This window comes from Notechis scutatus, chromosome 1, assembly GCF_049901735.1.
Source record: "Notechis scutatus isolate UNSWTSFEM ecotype Mainland chromosome 1, rNotScu1.2, whole genome shotgun sequence".
In the NCBI taxonomy this organism is placed as follows: Eukaryota; Metazoa; Chordata; class Lepidosauria; order Squamata; family Elapidae; genus Notechis; species Notechis scutatus.
The window spans coordinates 65,326,302-65,347,627 of NC_142009.1; the positions used below are offsets into that span (position 1 = coordinate 65,326,302).

The following is a 21,326-nucleotide window of genomic DNA, read 5'->3' on the forward strand; positions in this document are numbered from 1 at the left end:
GTTCTCACTGTGAGGAAGTTTCTCCTCTAATTCCAGATTGATTCTTTCCTTGATTAGTTTCCATCCATTGTTTCTTGTGTTGCCTTCTGGCTTTTTAGAAAATAAGTTGACCCCTTGTCCGCGTATAAGGCCTGTGTATCTGTCATCTATGTATCTAAGCATGTACCAAGATGCATAAATCCCCATATCAATCAATTGCTCTGTCAGCAGCAGCTTCTGCATATTCCAGAAGCTGCTGTTGTCTCAATGAAGTGAGGATCATGTGATCCAAGAAAACAGGGTCAGTTCTAGCGAAGTATTCTGATTAGAGGTTAATGTATGGTGATAGCATGCAGCTCTGTGGTATGCTCTTTTCTCATTTGTTCCTCAAACAAACTCAAGTTATTGGCTCCTGAATGGAATCCACTCATCTCCTCAAAGGCTTTCATGAAGCCACCCACAACGTTCATCACTGGAATAGAATGCCATGTGGTAAGTCATCATTACTGTAAGTCAAGTATTAGTAAGAAACAGCCACCCGTGGCTAAGAGGAATTTTAATTATCAGTGATACTGTAGAAAGCACAGAAGTTAAACCCTAAAAGACCTCATGCTCTAAATACTCTTTCTGCTCAATGAAACATTTTATGAAATTCAAAAACTTTCACAACTTTTATCATTTAATCCAATGAAAGGTTTTTCACTTCATTTGTTTCTGTGGGGTCAAGCAAATTATTAAAATGTTACAAATTACATATTCCTTAAGCAATTATGTGGCTTGGCCTAAACAATGAAGTGGATGAATCATTCTTAATCCTTGAATGAGAAAAAGAGAAACAATATTAATAATCAGTCAACCCTCTTATTTAAAAAAAGGGGCATGTAATCATATTGGTACATGGGGGGGGGGGGGGAATCTGAAGCAGAATTGGGGTAATTTTTTTTTTGAGGTTCAGAAAAAGATATTACCCTAATTTTGCAGGAGTTCCCAATGAAGGAGATATTTAGATTGTTCAGCCTATATTGTAGGCCATTTCACAAGAGGTTCAATTAGGATTATACCGTAGTTGCTGACACCTTGAAAACTTCTTTATTGTTCTCGATTTTTACAACCTTCCCCACCAGCTTCCCATATCCAAATCTCTCCTACCACTTTTTCTCCTGAGATGCTTCTCTATAGAGTATGAGTTCCCAGGGATCTTGTATTCCATAGCATGCACTCAGGCCATAGACCCCTTCCCTACTCACCTGCACTTGCCCCAAGCGGCAGCTCTCTTCCCAATCCACATGCACTCTTGAGGCAACACAGCACCATTCCTCCTAGCCTTCACACACTTACGCCTCACAGCAGCACCTGCTTCCCAGCCTGCGTGCACTGTACCACTTCACTCCATAGTAGTTGCCCCAAACCCTGCCTGCTTGCTTGTGAGTCACCCAGGACTTTCAATTTCCGGCTAGCTTCCCCAATGACTTTGATTGTGGGACAAGTTAGTTAAAACAATAAGTGCTTTCCCAGCATCATAAACTTCTCAAGACAGCTGGCCTTCACCTAATGTGATCAAACTATAATCTGAGCCTGGTCATCTGTGTCTCAGTGAGAAGACTGACTGATTTGTTCAATGATATGTTTTCTGGACTATCATGATATTTTCCATACTTTGGTCTTCTTCAATACCAAATGTAAAAAATCATTAATGCTCTTTCTGTCCTGCTTTTTCAAAATCCAACTTTCACTTCCACAGGGTATCACATGAAGGACCATTGACTGCACATTCCTAAAGCGCAAAAGCTATCTACACCTTCAATATCTTCATTTTCAGTTCTAAGGCTAATCATTGTGTATGCTGTCATCTTGTTTTTTTAATGTTGAATTCCATTTTTTCACTGTGCGGCTTCACTTTAATTACTAGAGCTCTCAATATGCATTTTCAGTTATCAGAGTATCACCTGCATAATACAGATGACCAAAAAATTTTCTTCCAATTGTAAAACCACCCTAATCTTTTCCAGTCCAGCCTTTCTCATTATTAAATCAATGTAGGTTGATTAAATAACGAGAGAAGATGCATTATTTTTCCAACCTTTGCCAACCTGGAACCAATCTTTTTACCATGTCCTGTAACCTTCCTATTTGGTAAAGACCAGTGCTGATTTAACTTTTGCAACTGTTTTTTTTTTTTTAATAAGGAATATTTTTAACTAGATTGGATGTTGGCATCTCCACTGTACAGAATGCCCACATACTTTTTCCATCTTCAAAGAAAGATATTACTATTTGACCACTGACATCCTTTAAAACATCATTTGTTGGAACCTTCAGAACTCCTTCAGAATTCAGAGAACTTTTTGGAAGACTTTCCTTGTTTTTCCATGTCTGTTTCCATCTTTGCTATCTTTATAGATGTCTCTGTACAACTGCTTCTTGCCTTTTCTAATACCTTTTTGAAATTCTTATGTTGTTTCTTCCTTTGAAAGCTTATGAAAAGCTACTTACAAAAGCTGATTTAATAGCAATAAACAATGTTAAGGGATAAATTCACAATGAGGAGATTAAGAAAATTATTATCAACTGTAATTTTGTTAGTGACAAATTCCTAACACAAGAACATGGAAAACATCGATGAGTGGAAGTTACTTTCCCTATAGCAATGCCTTTGTTGAAAGATATATTATAGTAATAACATGTTTCTTGTGGATAGTTCAGTGGGAACGCCTCAGTTTTAAAGGATGCATCCAGGAGTAATATTTCCTCATCCACGCTATTTGCACAACTGCCTAGTTGTCATCTTACTGGCAAGTAGGTTTTACAATCAAGTCTGTAAAAATAGACAGAAACTCAACTCATTATGTGGCAAGGAAACAGTAACTATTTAAAATATTTCAAAGAAGTTGTCTTCCAGCATGAGGTTGTACAAATTTTCTAGAGTATTAAGATTAGACATAGAAGTCTTGCTCAAGTTAGAGGATCCGATCTCATATCTACGTTATAGGTTGTATAGCTCTCAGATTGCTAGATACAAACAGCAAAGCCCTTTCTCTGTCCTTAAATTTTTTTTCTTCTATTCTGGGATACATGTATGACTCTTTCCTTATGTATTTTTAAAGAAGCTTTAAAGACATGACTATTCCATTGCATTTCAAGTATATACTATTTTTATTAGGACAAGTCAGTGTTAATCACTGAAATAATGTTCTTGGGTTTTTTTGTAAGTGAAATTCATTGAATCAGGTTTGACTACATGGAAACATCAGTTCTATTCTTTTGGTAACTGAACAGAAGGTGTGGTGCTCTTCCAGGAATTTTTTTCAATTTCCTGATCTATTCTATAGCTCTAAGATTCCCTGGTAATCCCCATCCAAATACTAATCAAATTTAACATCTGCTTAGGTTTTCACACCAGATAGGGCATCCAGGTGCTGCCAAATAGAAATCCAGTGTTGGATTATTGAAAAATATTAAGCTACTTGATAGCTAGAAGTCTCTGGAAATTCATTCTTCTGGTAACTAGCATGGAATAAAAATTTGACAAAAATAAAATGTGACAGGATACAGAGAAGTTCCAAATCTTTTAACCAAATAAGGCAAATTAGGAAATTCTGAATTTGATATATACACTGCTCAAAAAAATAAAGGGAACACTTAAACAACACAATGTAACTCCAAGTCAATCACACTTCTGTGAAATCAAACTGTCCCCTTAGGTAGCAACACTGATTGACAATCAATTTCACATGCTGTTGTACAAATGGAATAGACAACAGTTGGAAAGCATAGGCAGTTAGCAAGACATCCCCAATAAAGGAATGGTTCTGCAGGTGGTGACCACAGACCACTTCTCAGTTCCTATGTTTTCTGGCTGATGGTTTGGTCACTTTTGAATGCTGGCAGTGCTTTCACTCTAGTGGTAGCATGAGACAGAGTCTACAACCCACACAAGTAGCTCAGGTCGTGCAGCTCATCCAGGATGGCACATCAATGTGAGCTGTGGCAAGGTTTGCTGTGTCTGTCAGTGTAGTGTCCAGAGCATGGAGGCACTACCAGGAGACAGGCCAGTACATCAGGAGACGTGGAGTAGGCCGCAGAGGGCAACAACCCAGCATCAGGACCGCTACCTCTGCCTTTGTGCAAGGAGGGACAGAAGGAGCACTGCCAGAGCCCTGCAAAATGACCCCCAGCGGGCCACAAATGTGCATGTGGCTGCTCAAATGGTCAGAAACAGACTCCATGAGGGTGGTATGAGGGCCCGGCGTCCACAGGTGGGCTTGTGCTTACAGCCCAACACTGTGCAGGACGTTTGGCATTTGCCAGAGAACACCAAGATTGGCAAATTTGCCACTGGCGCCCTGTGCTCTTCACAGATGAAAGCAGGTTCACACTGAGCACATGTAACAGACGTGACAGGGTCTGGAGACGCTGTGGAGAACGTTCTGCTGCCTGCAACATCCTCCAGCACAACCAGTTTGGCAGTGGGTCAGTAATGGTGTGGGGTGGCATTTCTTTAGAGGGCCGCACAGCCCTCCATGTGCTTGCCAGAGGTAGCCTGACTGCCATTAGGTACTGAGATGAGATCCTCAGACCCCTTGTGACACCATATGCTGGTGCGGTTGGCCCTGGGTTCCTCCTAATGCAAGACAATGCTAGACCTCATATGGCTGGAGTGTGTCAGCAGTTCCTGCAAGACGAAGGCATTGATGCTATGGACTGGCCCGCCCATTCCTAAGACCGGAATCCAATTGAGCACATCTGGGACATCATGTCTCGCTCCATCCACCAACGCCATATTGCACCACAGACTGTCCAGAAGTTGGGGGATGCTTTAGTCCAGGTGTGGGACGAGATCCCTCAGGAAACCATCCGTCACCTCACCAGGAGCATGCCCAGGTGTTGTAGGGAGGTCATACAGACACGTGGAGGCCACACACACTACTGAGCCTCATTTTGACTTGTTTTAAGGACATTACATCAAAGTTGGATCAGCCTGTAGTGTTTTTTTCCACTTTAATTTTGAGTGTAACTCCAAATCCAGACCTCCATGGGTTGCTAAATTTGATTTCCATTGATAATTTTTGTGTGATTTTGTTGTCAGCACATTCAACTATGTAATGAACAAAGTATTTAATAAGAATATTTCATTCATTCAGATCTAGGATGTCTTATTTTTGTGTTTCCTTTATTTTTTTGAGCAGTGTAGGTGAAGATGACATAAAATTTTAACATATGCACCATACAAGTATAAAAGACTTGAACCAAATTCTGAGCCACTTATTCTGATAAGTTCTTGTTGCTTGATTTTCTATGTCAATTTCTCAGTCACAAGAATACCTTTATAATGCAGATATAGTACAATAATATTTGTGAATCAAGTTGCTGTTTGATAAAAAATGAGGATGATTTACTATAATCTTGATTTCTTTTAATAATGGCAGACACAATGCAAGCCAAATTTTGTCAGATTTCAGTCTATTTTAAATATCTGTACTGAATGGGGGGGGGGGATGACCGAGAAAATCTGGGAAATTGTTGTTTGTCAACAAACATTTACAGAGGGTACACCCAATTTTCAATTGCCAATTTAGTAATAAAATGTAGCCAGTTTGTCTAAACATGAAGTCAACTCTTTTAGCACCCAGTCTTAGAACTTGGATTCTAATTCAATGTAACATTGTCTGAATAAATTATATTACCATTAAGACACAATTGAATGTTCTATTAAAGCCTAAAATGTTTAAAGAATCAAAAAATATTACATTTTTTAAAATTTCAAGAGACAGAGAGAGACAGAAACAGACAGGCAAACAGACAAAGCAAAAAAGATACATACATGAACGTGAAACATTAATTTTTGAATCCATTTATTATGCTTGATGTTCTAAATGCCAGGGAATGAAATTTACCTTATTCCTGTTTAAGGTCAATAGGAAATAGTCTAAATAAAGTTTTTGTACATTGAAACATTTTGAAAGCTCAGTTCAATCCTCAGTATCTCCAAATAAAAGGATCTTGTAGCAACTCATAAAGCTACCTTCTAAGGCCCTACAGAATTATTTCTTAAACTTGACAAGTTTAAGATGTGTGGACTTCAGATCCCAGAATTCTCTGGCTAGCATGGAATTCTGAGAGTTGAAATACATATATTTTAAAGTTGTCAAGGTTTAGAAAGGCTATCCTGGAGAGTCACAACAAACCAAACTCTAAGTAAGGCTATTTCATCTTATTTTACTCAACATGGCCATGAAGATCTCAGTTCTTTATCCTCCTTTTCAAAAAATCACTGAATGACACAGCAGAACTGGTGCATATCTGCTCTGAAGGATAAATTCATTCCATCACATAGTACTAGATAACTGAGTATCACTGGGAAAGAGAAAAATGTTTTAAATTTTTCTGCTTTGCTTTTGGCAGTATAACTGGTCTTATTGCAACACAAGGGGCAAAATACACAAAGAAAAAATTATATTATAAGAACACCAAGCACAAAGTGACTGGCACAAGTTGCCAAACATTTTTAAAGCTTTGTTCCACTTCTGTCCAAATACTTCCACAAGCTGACTATGCCTTTCCTTAATCTGCTTTCCCTGGCACTGGATCCTTTTATGTCATTAGGTCTCTCGCCTGTCCAGCCCTCAATGCTATTTAAAGTATATATTTCTCCAAGATACTGACATATTACCGACAAATAAACTGTTCCTCAAATATCAGTTTTAAGTTGCCCCTTTAATTTTTCACAATTCCATTTAAAATTTTGAAAAATATAATAAGGTGAGAGAACATGAACAGAAATGAGGGGAGAAGTATCGTTCGGCATTCTATTTTCACGGAACATAAAATTGGTGCTCATTTTCTTTCTTCTGATGAGCCATGGTGGCACAGTGGTTAGAGTGGCACAGTGGTTAAAATGCAGTACTTGAAGGCTACTTCTGCTGACTGCCAGCTGACTACAATTTGGCAGTTCAAATCCCACCAGGCTCAAAGTTGACTCAACCTTTTATAATAGATTACTCCCTGGAGAATTTGACCTATTCATTATGTTGACTTGTTATAATCTAAACACTGCTCCATGTATACATTCTTTTAATTATTTGTAAATCTCACTGTTTATTTTTCTACTGTATGGGTTATGTTTATTTACACATAAATAAAATAAATAAATCCAAATCCTTTCACGGCATCCCACCATATGAAGGTCAAGTTCTGAAAAGCCATTATGGTTTGATTCAGAATCTAGTGGTGGCACAGTGATTAGACTGGAGTACTGCAGGCTACTTCTGCTGACTGCTGGCTGCCAGCAGTTTGTCAGTTCAAATCTCACGGGCTCAAGATTGACTTCCATCTTTCCGAGGTCAGTAAAATGAAGACCCAGATTGTTATGGGCAATATGCTGATTCTGTAAACCACTTAGAGAGGGCTGCAAAGCATGGTGAAGCAGTATATCAATACGACTTCAGCAACAGAGCGGTCAAAAATAAATAATAAAATAATAAAAAATAATAAAATAATAAATAATAAAGACTCAAAATTCTAGACCTAGAAAACCTAGAACTAAGCCGCCTTCAGTCTGATCTAAGTATAGTATATAAAATCATACATTGCAATGTCCTACCTGTCAATGAATACTTCAACTCCAACCATAACAACACAAGAGCAAACAAGAGATACAAACTCAAGGTTAATCGCACCAAACTTGATTGCAAGAAATACTTCAGCAACAGAGTGGTCAATGTCTGGAATACTCTACCTGACTCTGTTGTTTCTTCCCCAAACCCCAAAAACGTTAACCTTAGACTGTCTACTGTTGACCTCACCCCCTTTCCTAAGAGGTCTATAGGGGGGGGGGGGCGCATAAGCGCACTAACGTGCCTACCGTCCCTGTCCTATTATTATTTTTCTTATATATATTCATTTCATAACTATATTTATACTTATACCTGTTATCTTATAATCACTTGACAAAATAAAATAAAATAAGTCTAAGCTATTGTTGTTGCTATGTTAAATTATTTCTGCAAAAAAAAAACCTTTAAAGCAACAATCTGCTATTGCATATTTTTCTGACATATGAAGAATTTGACTCTTTACAAGTCACATCCACATTTTAAGTAACATGAGCTATTTTCTATCATTTCTTCATGGAGCAAAACTTCCCTAAAATGAAGCATTAACACATATATTTCTCTCATATCTATCGTGTGTCTGTCTGTCTGTCTGTCTGTCTGTCTGTCTGTCTGTCTGTCTGTCTGTCTGTCTGTCTGTCTGTCTATCTATCTATCTATCTATCTATCTATCTATCTATCTATCTATCTATCTATCTATCTATCATACTTGCCACTATCCAAGAAATATAGTTGAGCACTTTTTTTAAAGTAAGCACTTAGCTTTTATTCCTAAAATTATTCTAAAAAAACAGAAACTTTTTTTTTAAATGCCATGCTACTTGGGAGTTTGTGTTTCTCCATCATAGGTGTAAGTCAATCACAAGTATGTACACCTAGCACTAGCACTTAGACTTATATACAGACAAAGAAAGAATAACCAATGAAAAGAGTAAAGAAGGAACAACCTTTTCTGGACCAATAGCCACCTCCAGGATTTGAATATGCATGAATGGCTGCACTATAAATGTAGCACACATGATTAAGTTGCCATATATGTACTTTGTAGATTTTTTTTCCTATCACTTTAAAATTGCAATGTGGTAACAGCTTTTGGGGGGCCCTGGAAGCACACCCAAGATTTGGGAGGACTGTGTATGACTGGAAGCCATGCACCTCTGGAACACAAGATTATTCTACTTTGTTTCAGATGTGCAAAGCAAAACTTTAAATGCACAAGAACAGAGTCATACCATTTTTGTTAGTACATGAATAAGCATCAGATTAGACTTCTGTTGTTCAATATTCCTCAATCAGAACAGATTTATAAGCAAGAATGAGTCATATAATTTTAAAAGTTAGTTGGGAAATTCTACAACATTCATCATCTATTTATTCTTTTTTTCCATTTCCTGTATTACTCAGTTCCTTGCCAAAATGTAAATAAATGAAATTAAAATTATAAATTCTTTGAAAAGCAGAAGGAAAAAATCTGTGAAGGAAAAAGTGCTTATAATGTAAAAAAAAAAAATCTATGACAAAAATCTCTCTACTAACACTTTCATCAGCACTCCAAGGGTGAGAAATTCCTCCTTTCTCTGCAGCACCAAAACCTTTTGATTCTTCAATCCTCCAGAGCAGATCTGAGATATAAAGAGGTTGAAGTGCAACATGGAAATCATAGAATAGTTTCCCCTTCCCTAGTCACCTTTGGCTAATAGAGGGGACTTACTGGATATCACCCAATATTGATATGATGAAGGTTATATTCAGAAGATAACAGGAATGCTAGCTTTTCTATTCAGCTAACATAAGTGATTGTTGTAGCTGACATTGACTATTTGTTTTTTATGCTCAAGAACAAATAAAGCCAGATAATGGGCTGAAGGAGTAAAGAGATTAGTCATAGGAAGAAGAGCAGACAATGTCATGAAGACTAAGGACATTTCAGTAACAGAATAATTAAAGCAGTGGTCTTGCCAGTGATAATACACAACTGGGGAAACCAGAAACTAAGAAAAAAAAAGATAGAAAATTTTGATTTACAGATTTCGGGAAAGTTATTAGAAATGCCACAGAAGGCAAGAAGAGTGGACCAATCAGTCTTTATGAAATAAAGTCTTATATTCATTTGAGATATTGAACAGCAAGCAGAAACTCACATACTGTACAGTACTTTGGCCATGTGATGTAGACAGGGGATGGACTAAAAAGAACAAGTGCAGTAAGTAGAAGAAGAGAAAGACCACAGATAGATGGTGGGATTGAGACACAGAGATTACCAAAATGCCCTTGGAAGAATAATAAAATATTGTCAGAGGCTAGGCAACTTGGTTTTTGACCATGAGTCACCAGTAGCAGAACTTGCCTCAGTGTGTCACCTTCCAACCTGGACTGGTTTTACATATGCAGTATGCTTAGCAAAGTAAGTAAAAGTGTTCTTGGTTGTTGTTTTTTTAAATAATGCATGCTTATTGTTACTTGCCACATGCAACTGCTCTGAAAAATGGTCAGATGAGAAAAGATGGCATTGATGGCAAAGCTTGGAAAGAATCATTATATTTCTAATAAATGATACACAAGCCTGTTAATGCAAAATGGAAAGTTCAGTAATGATACAATCTCTGTTGTTTCAATTATCTTTGTTTGTTAAACTTATAAACCTGACAATCTTATCAGGAACTCAAGGCAGCATACACTGTACTGTTTTCCTACTTTTCCCCACAACTGCAAAACTGAACAGGAATTGGGTTGTCACAGATAGACTGGCCTAAAGTCACTCAGTGGCCTTTCATAAACTAATTGGAAAGTTAAATATCTTATGCAGAAATATTACTATTGGGTTACAAAATTCTATTCATCGTGTAAAGATTGCTAGTATCGAAAGAATGACCCCAAGGATGTTATTTTGGCATTCACCACAATATGCTGTAGATCCTGATTTCTTAAAACAAACATTTTAAAACAAATATTTAAAAAACTATTTTTTGTATTCATATTTTATATATGTTTCCAATAAGGTGATTAATAATATGACCCATTGGGATCCCTCATTATGAAAAAATGGCATAATAAATGTTGTGGTTTTTAAGGTTAGGCTCTTACTAGCTCTTGGGAATTAACAACAGAACTGGGCAATCTAGAGCTAGGAATGGGATTGAAAGACTACATTTCAATTAATACTCCAGATGCTAGCATGGATTCTAAAAGCTGCAGATGCTTTCACTGTAGACTAAAGACCCTTTGTTTTCATAGCTACTACAGCTGGATTCTGTCCATTCCAGTCCTTAATCATCTACAGGTTTTTTGTTTCTATGACTTGCAAACAAGGCAGCCCTACTTCTCACTTATAAAGCCATATATTTTGCTCCCCATCCTAATTTTAATCTTTATTTCAGTCTTGATGTAACTCAAGGTTTTACCTACAAATCATAAATATATAAATAACATAAACATATCTTTTACATATTGCTGCATCTTTCTTTTAAAAAAAGCTAATTTACTGTTTTAAAAATTTGCAGTGCAGTACAATGAAATAAATATAAAATATCATTTTTAAAATGAATTTTCATTCTGCATTTCCATCTGAAAATTGATGAAGTTGAAAATGAAAATATAAACAACCACTAAACTGCAATTAAAATAAAATTTAATCTAGAATACAAAACATTCTTTGCTCAATATTTTTATTCACTTGTTAGACAAACAGTATGCCACATAGATGTATGAAATAAACGGATAATTTCGTATCACTATTTCTTCCTACCTATTTAAAACATAGATATTCTGAAGTAATTTATATTTTAGGTCACTTGATACATGTCTTTTAAACCAAACGAATACATTCAGGTTCAACAATGATCATAGGCACTGAGTTTCTTAGCAGCACACACTAAAAAATTCTCCATTTTTTCCAACACTTCATATACTACCACATACTTTAGAATCTGAATCCCACCATGGTATGTTGCTGATGTAGTTTACAGTCTATTTTGATGCATAAATCCCATTCATATGTAATGCCAAGCAGGGGTGGGATCCGACAGGGTTAACTACCAGTTCGGTCATTTACGAGGTTCGGTGATTTACGATGTGCTTCCCTGCACGCTGCTGGCACGCCCCTGTAAATCGTCATCAGCAGGCTGTGTGCAGAGAAGTAGCCTTTCAAAAAGCCCTTTTTTCCTGCTTTTTTAACTGCAGCTGTGCCTCAGGAAATAAAGGTCAGGTAAGAGCCCGGGTGAGTGGGTGGGCAAAAACATCAGCAGACATAGAACCGGTTCTATGTCTGCTGCTCTTCAGGTCTACTGGTTCTACAGAGATGAACAGAACCGGTAGAAACCCACCCCTGATGCCAAGCCAAATTTGATGTTACTGGAAAAAGTTTAGGTAGTTCTTCAACTACTGGACCCATCTATTTTCCTAATCTCAAATAATATCATAATTCCTACACATTCACTCCACACAGCCACAAACACACAGATTCTGTTGTTTTACACAAGCATCTTGGCAGCAGGAATCCTAAACTGGATTCTCAATTCACAAACAAGCAATTACAAATTCCTCCATTACCCCCAAATTACTCCCAGTTTAACAACCACTGCCCTAAAATATGATTTTATGGCCAAACCACAATCTAAACTGAAAGCACTATATAAACCATGGTCCCCAATTTTGGTTTGTCCCAAACCAAAGGTTTCCCAGTAGTTGGGGAAACTATGTGTTCTATTTAGCAACCACACTTGATTGCTAAATTGAAACTCAGTGAGGTTCAATGTCAGAGAAAAAGATATATAAGCTTAATTTTGTTCACCATAGTTTAATGATAGGACTAGTCAGCCAGCCCTTAGTATTTTGTATGTAACAAGTGTTCAGTCTTAGATGCCTCTTTAGACTAACAAGTATTTTAGGCCACCCATGTTGTTAGAGGTACTGATAATATTTTTAAGCAAAGTTCAACATACCATAAACAAAGGCAATGAGCCTTTCCTTATAGTGTGTTTAGCTAATTTGCCTTATATCCTGCACAGGAATAGCATTATTCTATTTGGAAAGAGAATAAAAAACCAACTAACAAGGACAATATAATTGCACTGCAGTATACTAAACTTTCCTAAATCAGCATACAAAATGTGAGATTTGTGCAATAAGCATTAAAATATATGGTATTCTGTTTGTATCATTCCTGCATTACAAAATGGTATGAGTGTCCACTGAAATCAATTAGATTTTCTAAATCCTGGTCAATTAATTTACAGGTGGGAAATCATACAGGACATAAATATCAATAATCTTTGAAAACCAGTTGTCTAACATCTGACAGATATACTGTTTGAATGTTCTATTTGGAAGCAGACCAAGTTCATTTATTGTAGTAATATCTTCCATTACATTCTTAAATGTCCAGTTTATCTGGATATCTGACATATAATAGCTGTGGTACTCACAGTGCACTCAAAGCACATGTTTTTAAGCTGGTTCCCATTCCATTCATAGGAATACAGAGTTACACAATTCCTAGACAATGTTTTTCAGAAATGTTTCATTTAACTCCAATGAGTTTTTACATTTACTTATCCAAACATTAAACTACTAAATTCGAAGAGTGTTATTATTCCTCAGTTTTGCCACTGTTCTATCCAGTTTTATGGGTTTATAAGAAAATGTGTGGGTCCATATGAAAGTAGAGCACTGCCATACTGTGCACATAATCATAACCAGATTTTAAGTAATTCTATTCTTTTTTGCACTTTAGAAGAAAAACCAAGAGCAATGAAAAGAATACCTAATAGTCTGGTTCACAGAGAACATATGACAGATCCTTCCGAAAAAAGGTTGAAACAAAAATCCCAAGTGCACGAACAGCTAAATCCAACAGGATTAACAAGAGCAAATAAGGATTCGCCAAACTTACCTACTCGGAAGTTGGGAGCTGTCAAGGTGTCAGCAGCATGCCCGTTTTCACTAATCAGAGTTGTCGTATTTCCTTTCTCACAGCTGTTTTGACAGGTGCCTTTTTTACATGTCACTTTACAAATGCTGGGTGTAAAAACCACCTTGATGCGTCCTGTGTGGTTTCCCACTGGGAGCAGAGGCAAAGAAAAAAAGAAAAACAGATAGATCACTTTGGTAGCCATTGATTTCTTTCCAAAGCTTTATAGATAAAGAGAGTTTTGAAAAGCAACAAGTTCTGAATGGAATAGGGCAGCCGTCTGTGTTCTCTCCTCAACATCCAGTGATGCCTCTGAAACAGGAGTAGGAAGCTTAGCAAACAGGATGCCGGGATTCACTCCAAATCCACATTTAAAATCAAGTCACTGGAGTGGGATTAGAAATCACAATGCTGCACTTTATTCACAGTCAAAAAGCAATACCAAGGATCTGACAGCTTCAAAAGCCAATCCTGACACGCAGATGTAATGTAAAATGACTAAGTATTCACCTAGAGGGTGAATAAACTCTTGCGTCTTTCTCCCCTGCATACTTTTCCTGATTCTACACTTATTAAGTCACTATTTGTAGCCCGTCCCCTGGAAATGTTTCTGGCATGCCGCATGTCTAAAAACATCTGTCTCAAATCTCCTGGCACCCTGGTCTGAACAAATCCTCTGACGCAGCTGCCGGGACCCTTTATTTTATTTTTTTTCCACAGATTCTTGGAACAGTCACTCCATGTGGATGTACATATTCTAGGTTTCATTTTATTCTTAGCTTCTAATATGTACCTCAGGGTTTCAATTGTAAATGAAGGTAGTGGCTAAACAGTATTACAGATCAGGAATGGACAAATCCTACCCATTTTGCAAAGTTCAGTTCTAAGCATTTTCTGACCAATTATGTCATTATTTTTTTAAGAAAAAGGTACTATTCAAAACCTGCATTTACTTTGTTAAGTAAGTGTTTTGGGACAAAACTGTTCATGTACACATTTTTCTCATTTTTCCTAATTTTTATATAGCTTTTGCCTTTATAAAGCTATTTTATATGCAACATTCAGACATTCTGATATACAGTTAATTATGTCATTATTTTTTTAAGAAAAAGGTACTATTCAAAACCTGCATTTACTTTGTTAAGTAAGTGTTTTGGGACAAAACTGTTCATGTACACATTTTTTTCATTTTTCCTAATTTTTATATAGTTTTTCCCTTTATAAAGCTATTTTATATGCAACATTCAGACATTCTGATATACAGTTGTGGGGTAAAGAACCTCAGGTCAAGAATTGGAGATGATACGTGTGTGCCAACCTATGTATTAGTGTGGGAAGTTCATTTTGTTTAGAAGTGCAAACAAAACAAACTTCTATCTAATTTCTATGCTCCTTACAGCATTCAAATTTACAAGAATCCAAATGTTCAGTTACATAATCAACTACCTTTATGTTTCAGTATATTAGGACAAAAAAGTCTGATATAAAAATATCCTGTTATAAATAAGAATATGAAAAATCTATAGGAAGAAACTGTATTAAAAAAAGAGTCTAGGCAGGTGACTCCATGGTATAATAATCATCATGATTTGAAGTATATATCTTTTTCATCACAGAAAAAAAAACTGCAGTGATGTTCAGTGCAGTTAAATCACACATATATTGATTTTGTTCTATATATTTCCTTTCACCAGGTTTAAAATCTGGGAACTCCCCAATTCTACTATTCACATTTATACATTGTTTATTTTTTAAAAAGGTGTTGCACCCATGCAATCCAGTTTTGCAGAGACACCAAGCTATAAACTGGGAAACTGTGAGTTTGAATCTTCCCTTGGGCACCAAGTCAGCTGGATGACCTTAGGCCAATCACTCACTCTCAGCCCAAATAAGAAGACAAAAGCAAGCCACTTCTGAAATCTTGCTAAGAAAACCACAGGAACTTGTCCAGGCAGTGGCTAGGAGTCAACACTGTGTTCTAAATATACATGGCTGAGATTGTATGTTAAAACATCCTGCATTTCATTCATCATTATGACTTCAGCAGGCCTAGCATATATAAAGCTAAATATTGACTTTTTCAACATTAAATCATATTTTCCAGGACCAAAAGCAACACCTTTTTTAATGAACAGGAGCAAAATTAATGAAACAATAGTTGCTACAGATGGAAATCAAACCAACTTTTATTACAGCCAAAGGGCAAAATTGGGAGGGTGGGGTAAAGGAATGTAAAGGCACAAGCAATACAAAAATAAAGTTACAAACACAGCTATAAATTATAAAAATAAAAGTGAATCCAAAAAAAAAAGCCTGAAAGAAGGGGTAAGAACAATAAATGCACACAAAAAGCAGGGCAAATTAAATATACCACAATACACTTTATAATAACAGTCTAGGTGCTCATTAAAACTGATTTATGGCACAAGTCATCTTGTGATGTATTTTAGGTACTGTTGCACAGAGCCTGTATGGAGAGAGCAGCAGGGAGGAGTAAAATTGTCCTGCAAGCCCTGAATATTTATGGAACGATAGTGAAATGAGTCTAGCACCGATGTCTCTGTAACATGCATTGGTTCTGTTGCTTCTTCATGTCCAGAGTCACAGGGGCACGGTCTCTCTGAGTAAGGAATCTTTGGCATTCAAGGACAACTGAGGGGACGGTATGACATTGTGCCAGAGTAAAGATCCTTCAATGGTGAGGTACTTCCAGATTCATTAAATATGCCATACGGGAGGCAAACTACCCACTGGGTTCACTAGCAATTAAGGCTGGGGACCTGGATAGGTCCAACTACCAGTCTGTGTCTGCTACACACTGTTTAATGAGAGCTTTGGCCTGATTATGTCCTATACTCTGTATGGAAGACCTGGAGAGAATCCCAAGGATAAGATTTTAGTTGCCACTGTCTTTTTCCATGTGACAGAAAACTATCCCTCATAGTTAATGGAGCAAGGCGGGAAAAAAAAAGGTCTAAGCCAGTAGTTGAGTATAGTATCCACCCTCTACTCTTTACTTTCATGAGGCCTCTCTCTAATCTCAAGGTGGCATTAGAGACCCATTTGGGGGCTTGAATTTGGACTGAGCAAGTTCTAATGGTGAAAAGTTGGAGAAGGATCCCAGATGGGCAATATTGAGAAGTTGTGCTATTGGCTTGGCTTGAAATAATCTAATAAGCTAATTGATCTATAATTGGTGGGGTCATCCATTTTACCCTTTTTATATTTAGGACATGAGCCCCCAATCCTTAGGTCATCTGCCATAAGTGTTGATGCAGGTAAACAGCAAGGCCAGAGCAAGAGCCCAGAAGTCCAAATTGTTTTTAATAGTCTCTGGAGGAATTCTCCTGGGGCCTCCTTGATCTTAGTTGAACAACAAGATTTTTTATCTCTGTCACTGGTGTCAAATTGGCAGATGTTCTATATTTTTGCTATGGCTTCCACTTCCACAGCTGATAGCCATATAGAGTTCCTAAAAGTGTGCCTCCCAGGTCCCCAGGAGAGGATTTGCCAATTCATAATGGCTGAGCCATTTCATTGGGAATTTGATGTGATGTGCCAGAAAGAGGCTGAGCCATTGAATTTGACGGCTTGAATGAGTTGTGTCCAAATGTTTTTTTCCCCAAGGTTTTCTCTTTTTCTTGCATGCCAGCAGCTTGTAGTATCTTTTCTGCTGGGGAAGGTCCATTGCAACTGTTGGTGTAGCATTGGATACATAAGTCTGGTTAGTGAGAGCAAGAGCTTTTTCAATATTAACATAGTTCTTGTTGAATCATGGCTTGGAGTGATGCTGTTGTTGAGTTCGAAAGGAGGTGAATGATGGTAGAGCTCTTGAGTGAGAGTGTTATAATTCCTTAAGAGTACATCAGGAAATTCAGTGATGTCAAGGCAGAATGGAGGCTCTATAGGTGACCCTAGGCCAATCACTTGCATATCATTTGATTTGGGATCCACTTAGCTTAGCTATATGGTCTTCCTCTTGGCATAAAAAGGCAGAAGCCTCAATATGTGTTTCTTGAGTGAAGTAGGATTGGGAGAAGCTTGTTATTGAACTTTGTTGTGATTGGAATGCAGTATTGCAGGCTAACTGTGCATTCTCACTGCCAGGAGTTCGATCCTGACCACCTCAAAGTTGACTCAGCCTTCCATCCTTTCAAGGTCAGTGAAATGAGGACCCAGATTGTTGGGGGCAATATGCTGACTTTGAAAACTGCTTAGAGAGGGCTGTAAAACCCTGTAAAGCAGTATATAAGTCTAAGTGCTATTGCTATTGTTACAGTAGACAGTAATTTTTTTCAATATTAAGTCGGTTTATTAAAAATCACAGAGTTCTTAATATTTGAGGAAAACAATCCCTGAGAAAAATTACAATTCCTCTTTGTTATTTTTACTTAACTTTTGCAATCATTTTTCCCTTCCAGGAAGAGATCTAATTAAAGCATGCCAAAGTGAATAACCTTTATCAACAATTCAGTAGTCATTTTGTTGAGATTCAGCTACAATTCATCAGTGCCACAGCATGTCAGTACAGATGGGATGAGTTCCTAAATCATTATCAGCAGCAGCACCAGTGGCAACAGCAGCAACTTGAACAAAATCAGTTGTGGATACTAAATCATGGGGAGGGGGGGATTCATTTTTTGTTTTATATGGATAACCTAAAGCTACTTTGTAAATCAAAATCTGAAACTGAGTTTCTGTTCGTCATTATCCATATTTTTAACGGAAGACAAGAGAATAATATTGGGCCTAGTCAAATGTGCTAGTGTTGCAATTAGGGGAGGCAAGATTATAAGAGAAGATGGGCTACAACTAATGAACAAAAATGCATTAGACATCTGGCATCTGAGCAATACAACTAATTATAAGTAATAGAAGCTATTGATTTAGAGCACAGTGAAGTAAAAAAGACTGTATCAAATGAGTTTAAGATGGTTAAAATCTAAATTAAATGATGAAAGTACTGTATTTTTTGGAGTATAAGATGCTCCAAAGTATAAGACGCACCTAGCTTTTGGGGTGCAAAACAAGAAAATAAACACCCTGCCTTTGCCTTTGCCTCCCAGCAATTTGCCTCCTTGCAGCAAACAGCAAACAGCCTGGTCAGCTTCAGCAAGCAGCTGATTGTCAGTTGGATCGGCCTCCCGATGATCAGTTGTTTCATCCTGCAGGGATCGCCATCGCCTATTGCCGCCTCCATGCATTTTCGGCTTCTGCATCCCGTTTTCGGCCTCCATGCACCCAATTTTCAGCCCGTTCCAGGTGGCAGGGATTGGAATAGGCAGAAAATGGGGCACGCGGAGGCCAAAAATGGGATGCAGAGGCCAAAAATGGGGCGCACAGAGGCAGCAATAGGCGATGGCGATCCCTGCAGCCTGAAACAGCTGATCGTCGGGAGGCCAATCCAACCGATAATCAGCTGCTTGTGCTAATCAGACTGTGCTGAAGCTGACCAGGCTGTTTGTTGTTTGCTGCAAGGAGGCAAATTGCTGGGATGCAGAGGACAAAGGGTGGGAGCTGGTGGGTGGGCGGGGCTTTGGCAATATTTGCTGTATAAGATGCACGGACAATTCCACCCACTTTTTTGGGGTGGGAGAGCGCATCTTATACTCTGAAAAATCTGGTATTATTAAAGCAATAAATGTTTGGGCTGTCTCAGCAATTAGATATATTTCAAGGAAGTCCCAGCATTGGCATATATTGCAAGTATAAGTGATTGGTTCCGAGCAAAATGGGATCATCTTGATTGAAAAATAAGGGAAATAATGACCATACTGTCCTTATACAAGCATATAAATATTAGAATTCTTATCTTTTATTGTTTTAATGCTTTTGACATACCACTATTTCTGCAAAAGACTATCCAATTTGGAGCAGCCTACTTTTTATAGTGAAACCTCCAAAACCCTTGCATCCTTGGCTAATTCACCATGACTAGTGGCTTGCCCTATCAACAATCCAGAAGCAACAATACCCCAGTCAAGCAACTGTCAAACAAGCTAACAGTAAACAATAGCCCACTCTAGAAATCACCAAGACCACTCCCAACAATATTGTCAGGGTGAGAATGGGGCATGCTTTTGAAGGTAGTTGTTGGGTATTGGTGAATGCTGAAGTGTCACTCAAAAACACCATGGCATGTCACCATCATAGTTTTGCCATTAATGCTATAGTGCAAAATAATTGGAGAAAATGGGGATCTGGCAAGAGTTGTCTGATCAGATTATTATGACAGCTTTAATCCATATCTAGCTAAGATTATATAAGGTAAAGGCATTCTATAAGCTAAGTTTATAGATCTTTTTATTTATAACAATGTTATTCCTTCTAGAGATGACTCCTATTAGATTTCCTTCAACTTTAATGTGAGCAATTGCGGTTTTGTTTTAGTTCTCTTATGAACTGAATGAACCTTAAAAAACATTTTCATACCATTGCTATATTGTGCAAGAGTCTTAACTTTGAAAATAATCTGCATCCTCTTCCACTTGGAATATGATCCTACTGCCACCAAACTCTGGAGAAATTTTTATACCGAAGTCAAAGGAAATCTATTGTCTAAAGAAGACTTTATTGTGCCTGAATTAATACAAAATTGCAGACAAAGCAGCACAGTACTGGGCAAGAAATGCAAACACTAAAGTTACAGAGTTACTGCCAACTATTTAAAAGAATAAATGTATTTAAATGATTAAAGGAATTTTTTTTACATAGATATAACAAAAAAATAAGTCTACTTAAAAAAAGTGCTTCCATCCCAATCATGCAGTGTTTTAACATGATATTTCTTTTCATCTAAAATCCATTTATATTGTGATACTAGCAGTCTAATATTACTTAATGAGCAACAGATAAATAGCCTACCCAATCCCATATTGCTACAAGATACAACAGAAAGTTTATTTGGACATGAATGTTTTAGTGATATTAAAACCTTTCACTATATTTTCTACCTTTTAAACGGCTGATACTCCACACTCAAGAGGAAATTACTTATTTCCTAACATGGGTCCATATAACTTATCTAATTGTCATATCCAAATTAGCTTGCTGGGAAGAGTCATCCAAAAAAAATGTGATATTGCCAAAATACAACTATACCTTTTTTCCTTTGAGAACAACTTTTCCACTCACATAACTGTCCAAGAAAATTCCTCCACAGCATTTTTCCATATCAGTTTTTTTAAAGCTTCTTTTTGTTAGTCATACATACTATTAAATACTGCACACTCTTACCTTTATATATTGCTATCCACATATAACATATTTTCATCATATTTTTGGCTTAACATTTGATTATCTTCCTGCCTGCCTGCCTGCCTGCCTGCCTGCCTGCCTGCCTGCCTATCCATCTATCTATCTATCTATCCATCCATCCATCCATCCATCCATCCATCCATCCATCCATCCATCCATCCATCCATCCATCCATCCATCTATCTATCTATCTATCTATCTATCTATCTATCTATCTATCTATCTATCTATCTATCTATTTCTAACTCTCCCATGGAAACGTACTGAAAGTTTTTGCAGCCTAACTAACATGGGGTTAAAGTAGAAACCCACAACATTATTTTCTATAACAGACTTGTTGAAAGAAGTAAATCCATAGAGAGTGACTTGAATTCCTTATCCAGAAGATTTTTCCAAAATGCATTAAATGTGATGATGTTCAGAGCTATTAAGAGATCCAGTAAAAATAACTGAGATGCATTCAATCTTCACCCTGGTTTGTTTCCCTATATCAATTATTCCTCAAGGCAACCGAGATGGTTTGAGTTCAAAATATAGATTAGAATCCAGTTGAAGTCATTGCACATAATCAG

General features: G+C 37.3%; 1 protein-coding gene across 2 annotated transcripts in view; it reads right to left on the minus strand.

Annotated features, from left to right (window-relative positions):
• LTBP1 (latent transforming growth factor beta binding protein 1) overlaps nt 1–21,326 on the minus strand; it is a 214,393-nt gene that overhangs the window by 112,718 nt on the left and 80,349 nt on the right. For both annotated transcript variants that reach the window (XM_026680806.2, XM_026680798.2), the window contains exon 5: nt 13,480–13,647. In XM_026680806.2, coding sequence (XP_026536591.2) covers nt 13,480–13,647 — 168 coding nt within the window. The remainder of the gene's footprint in view (nt 1–13,479; nt 13,648–21,326) is intronic.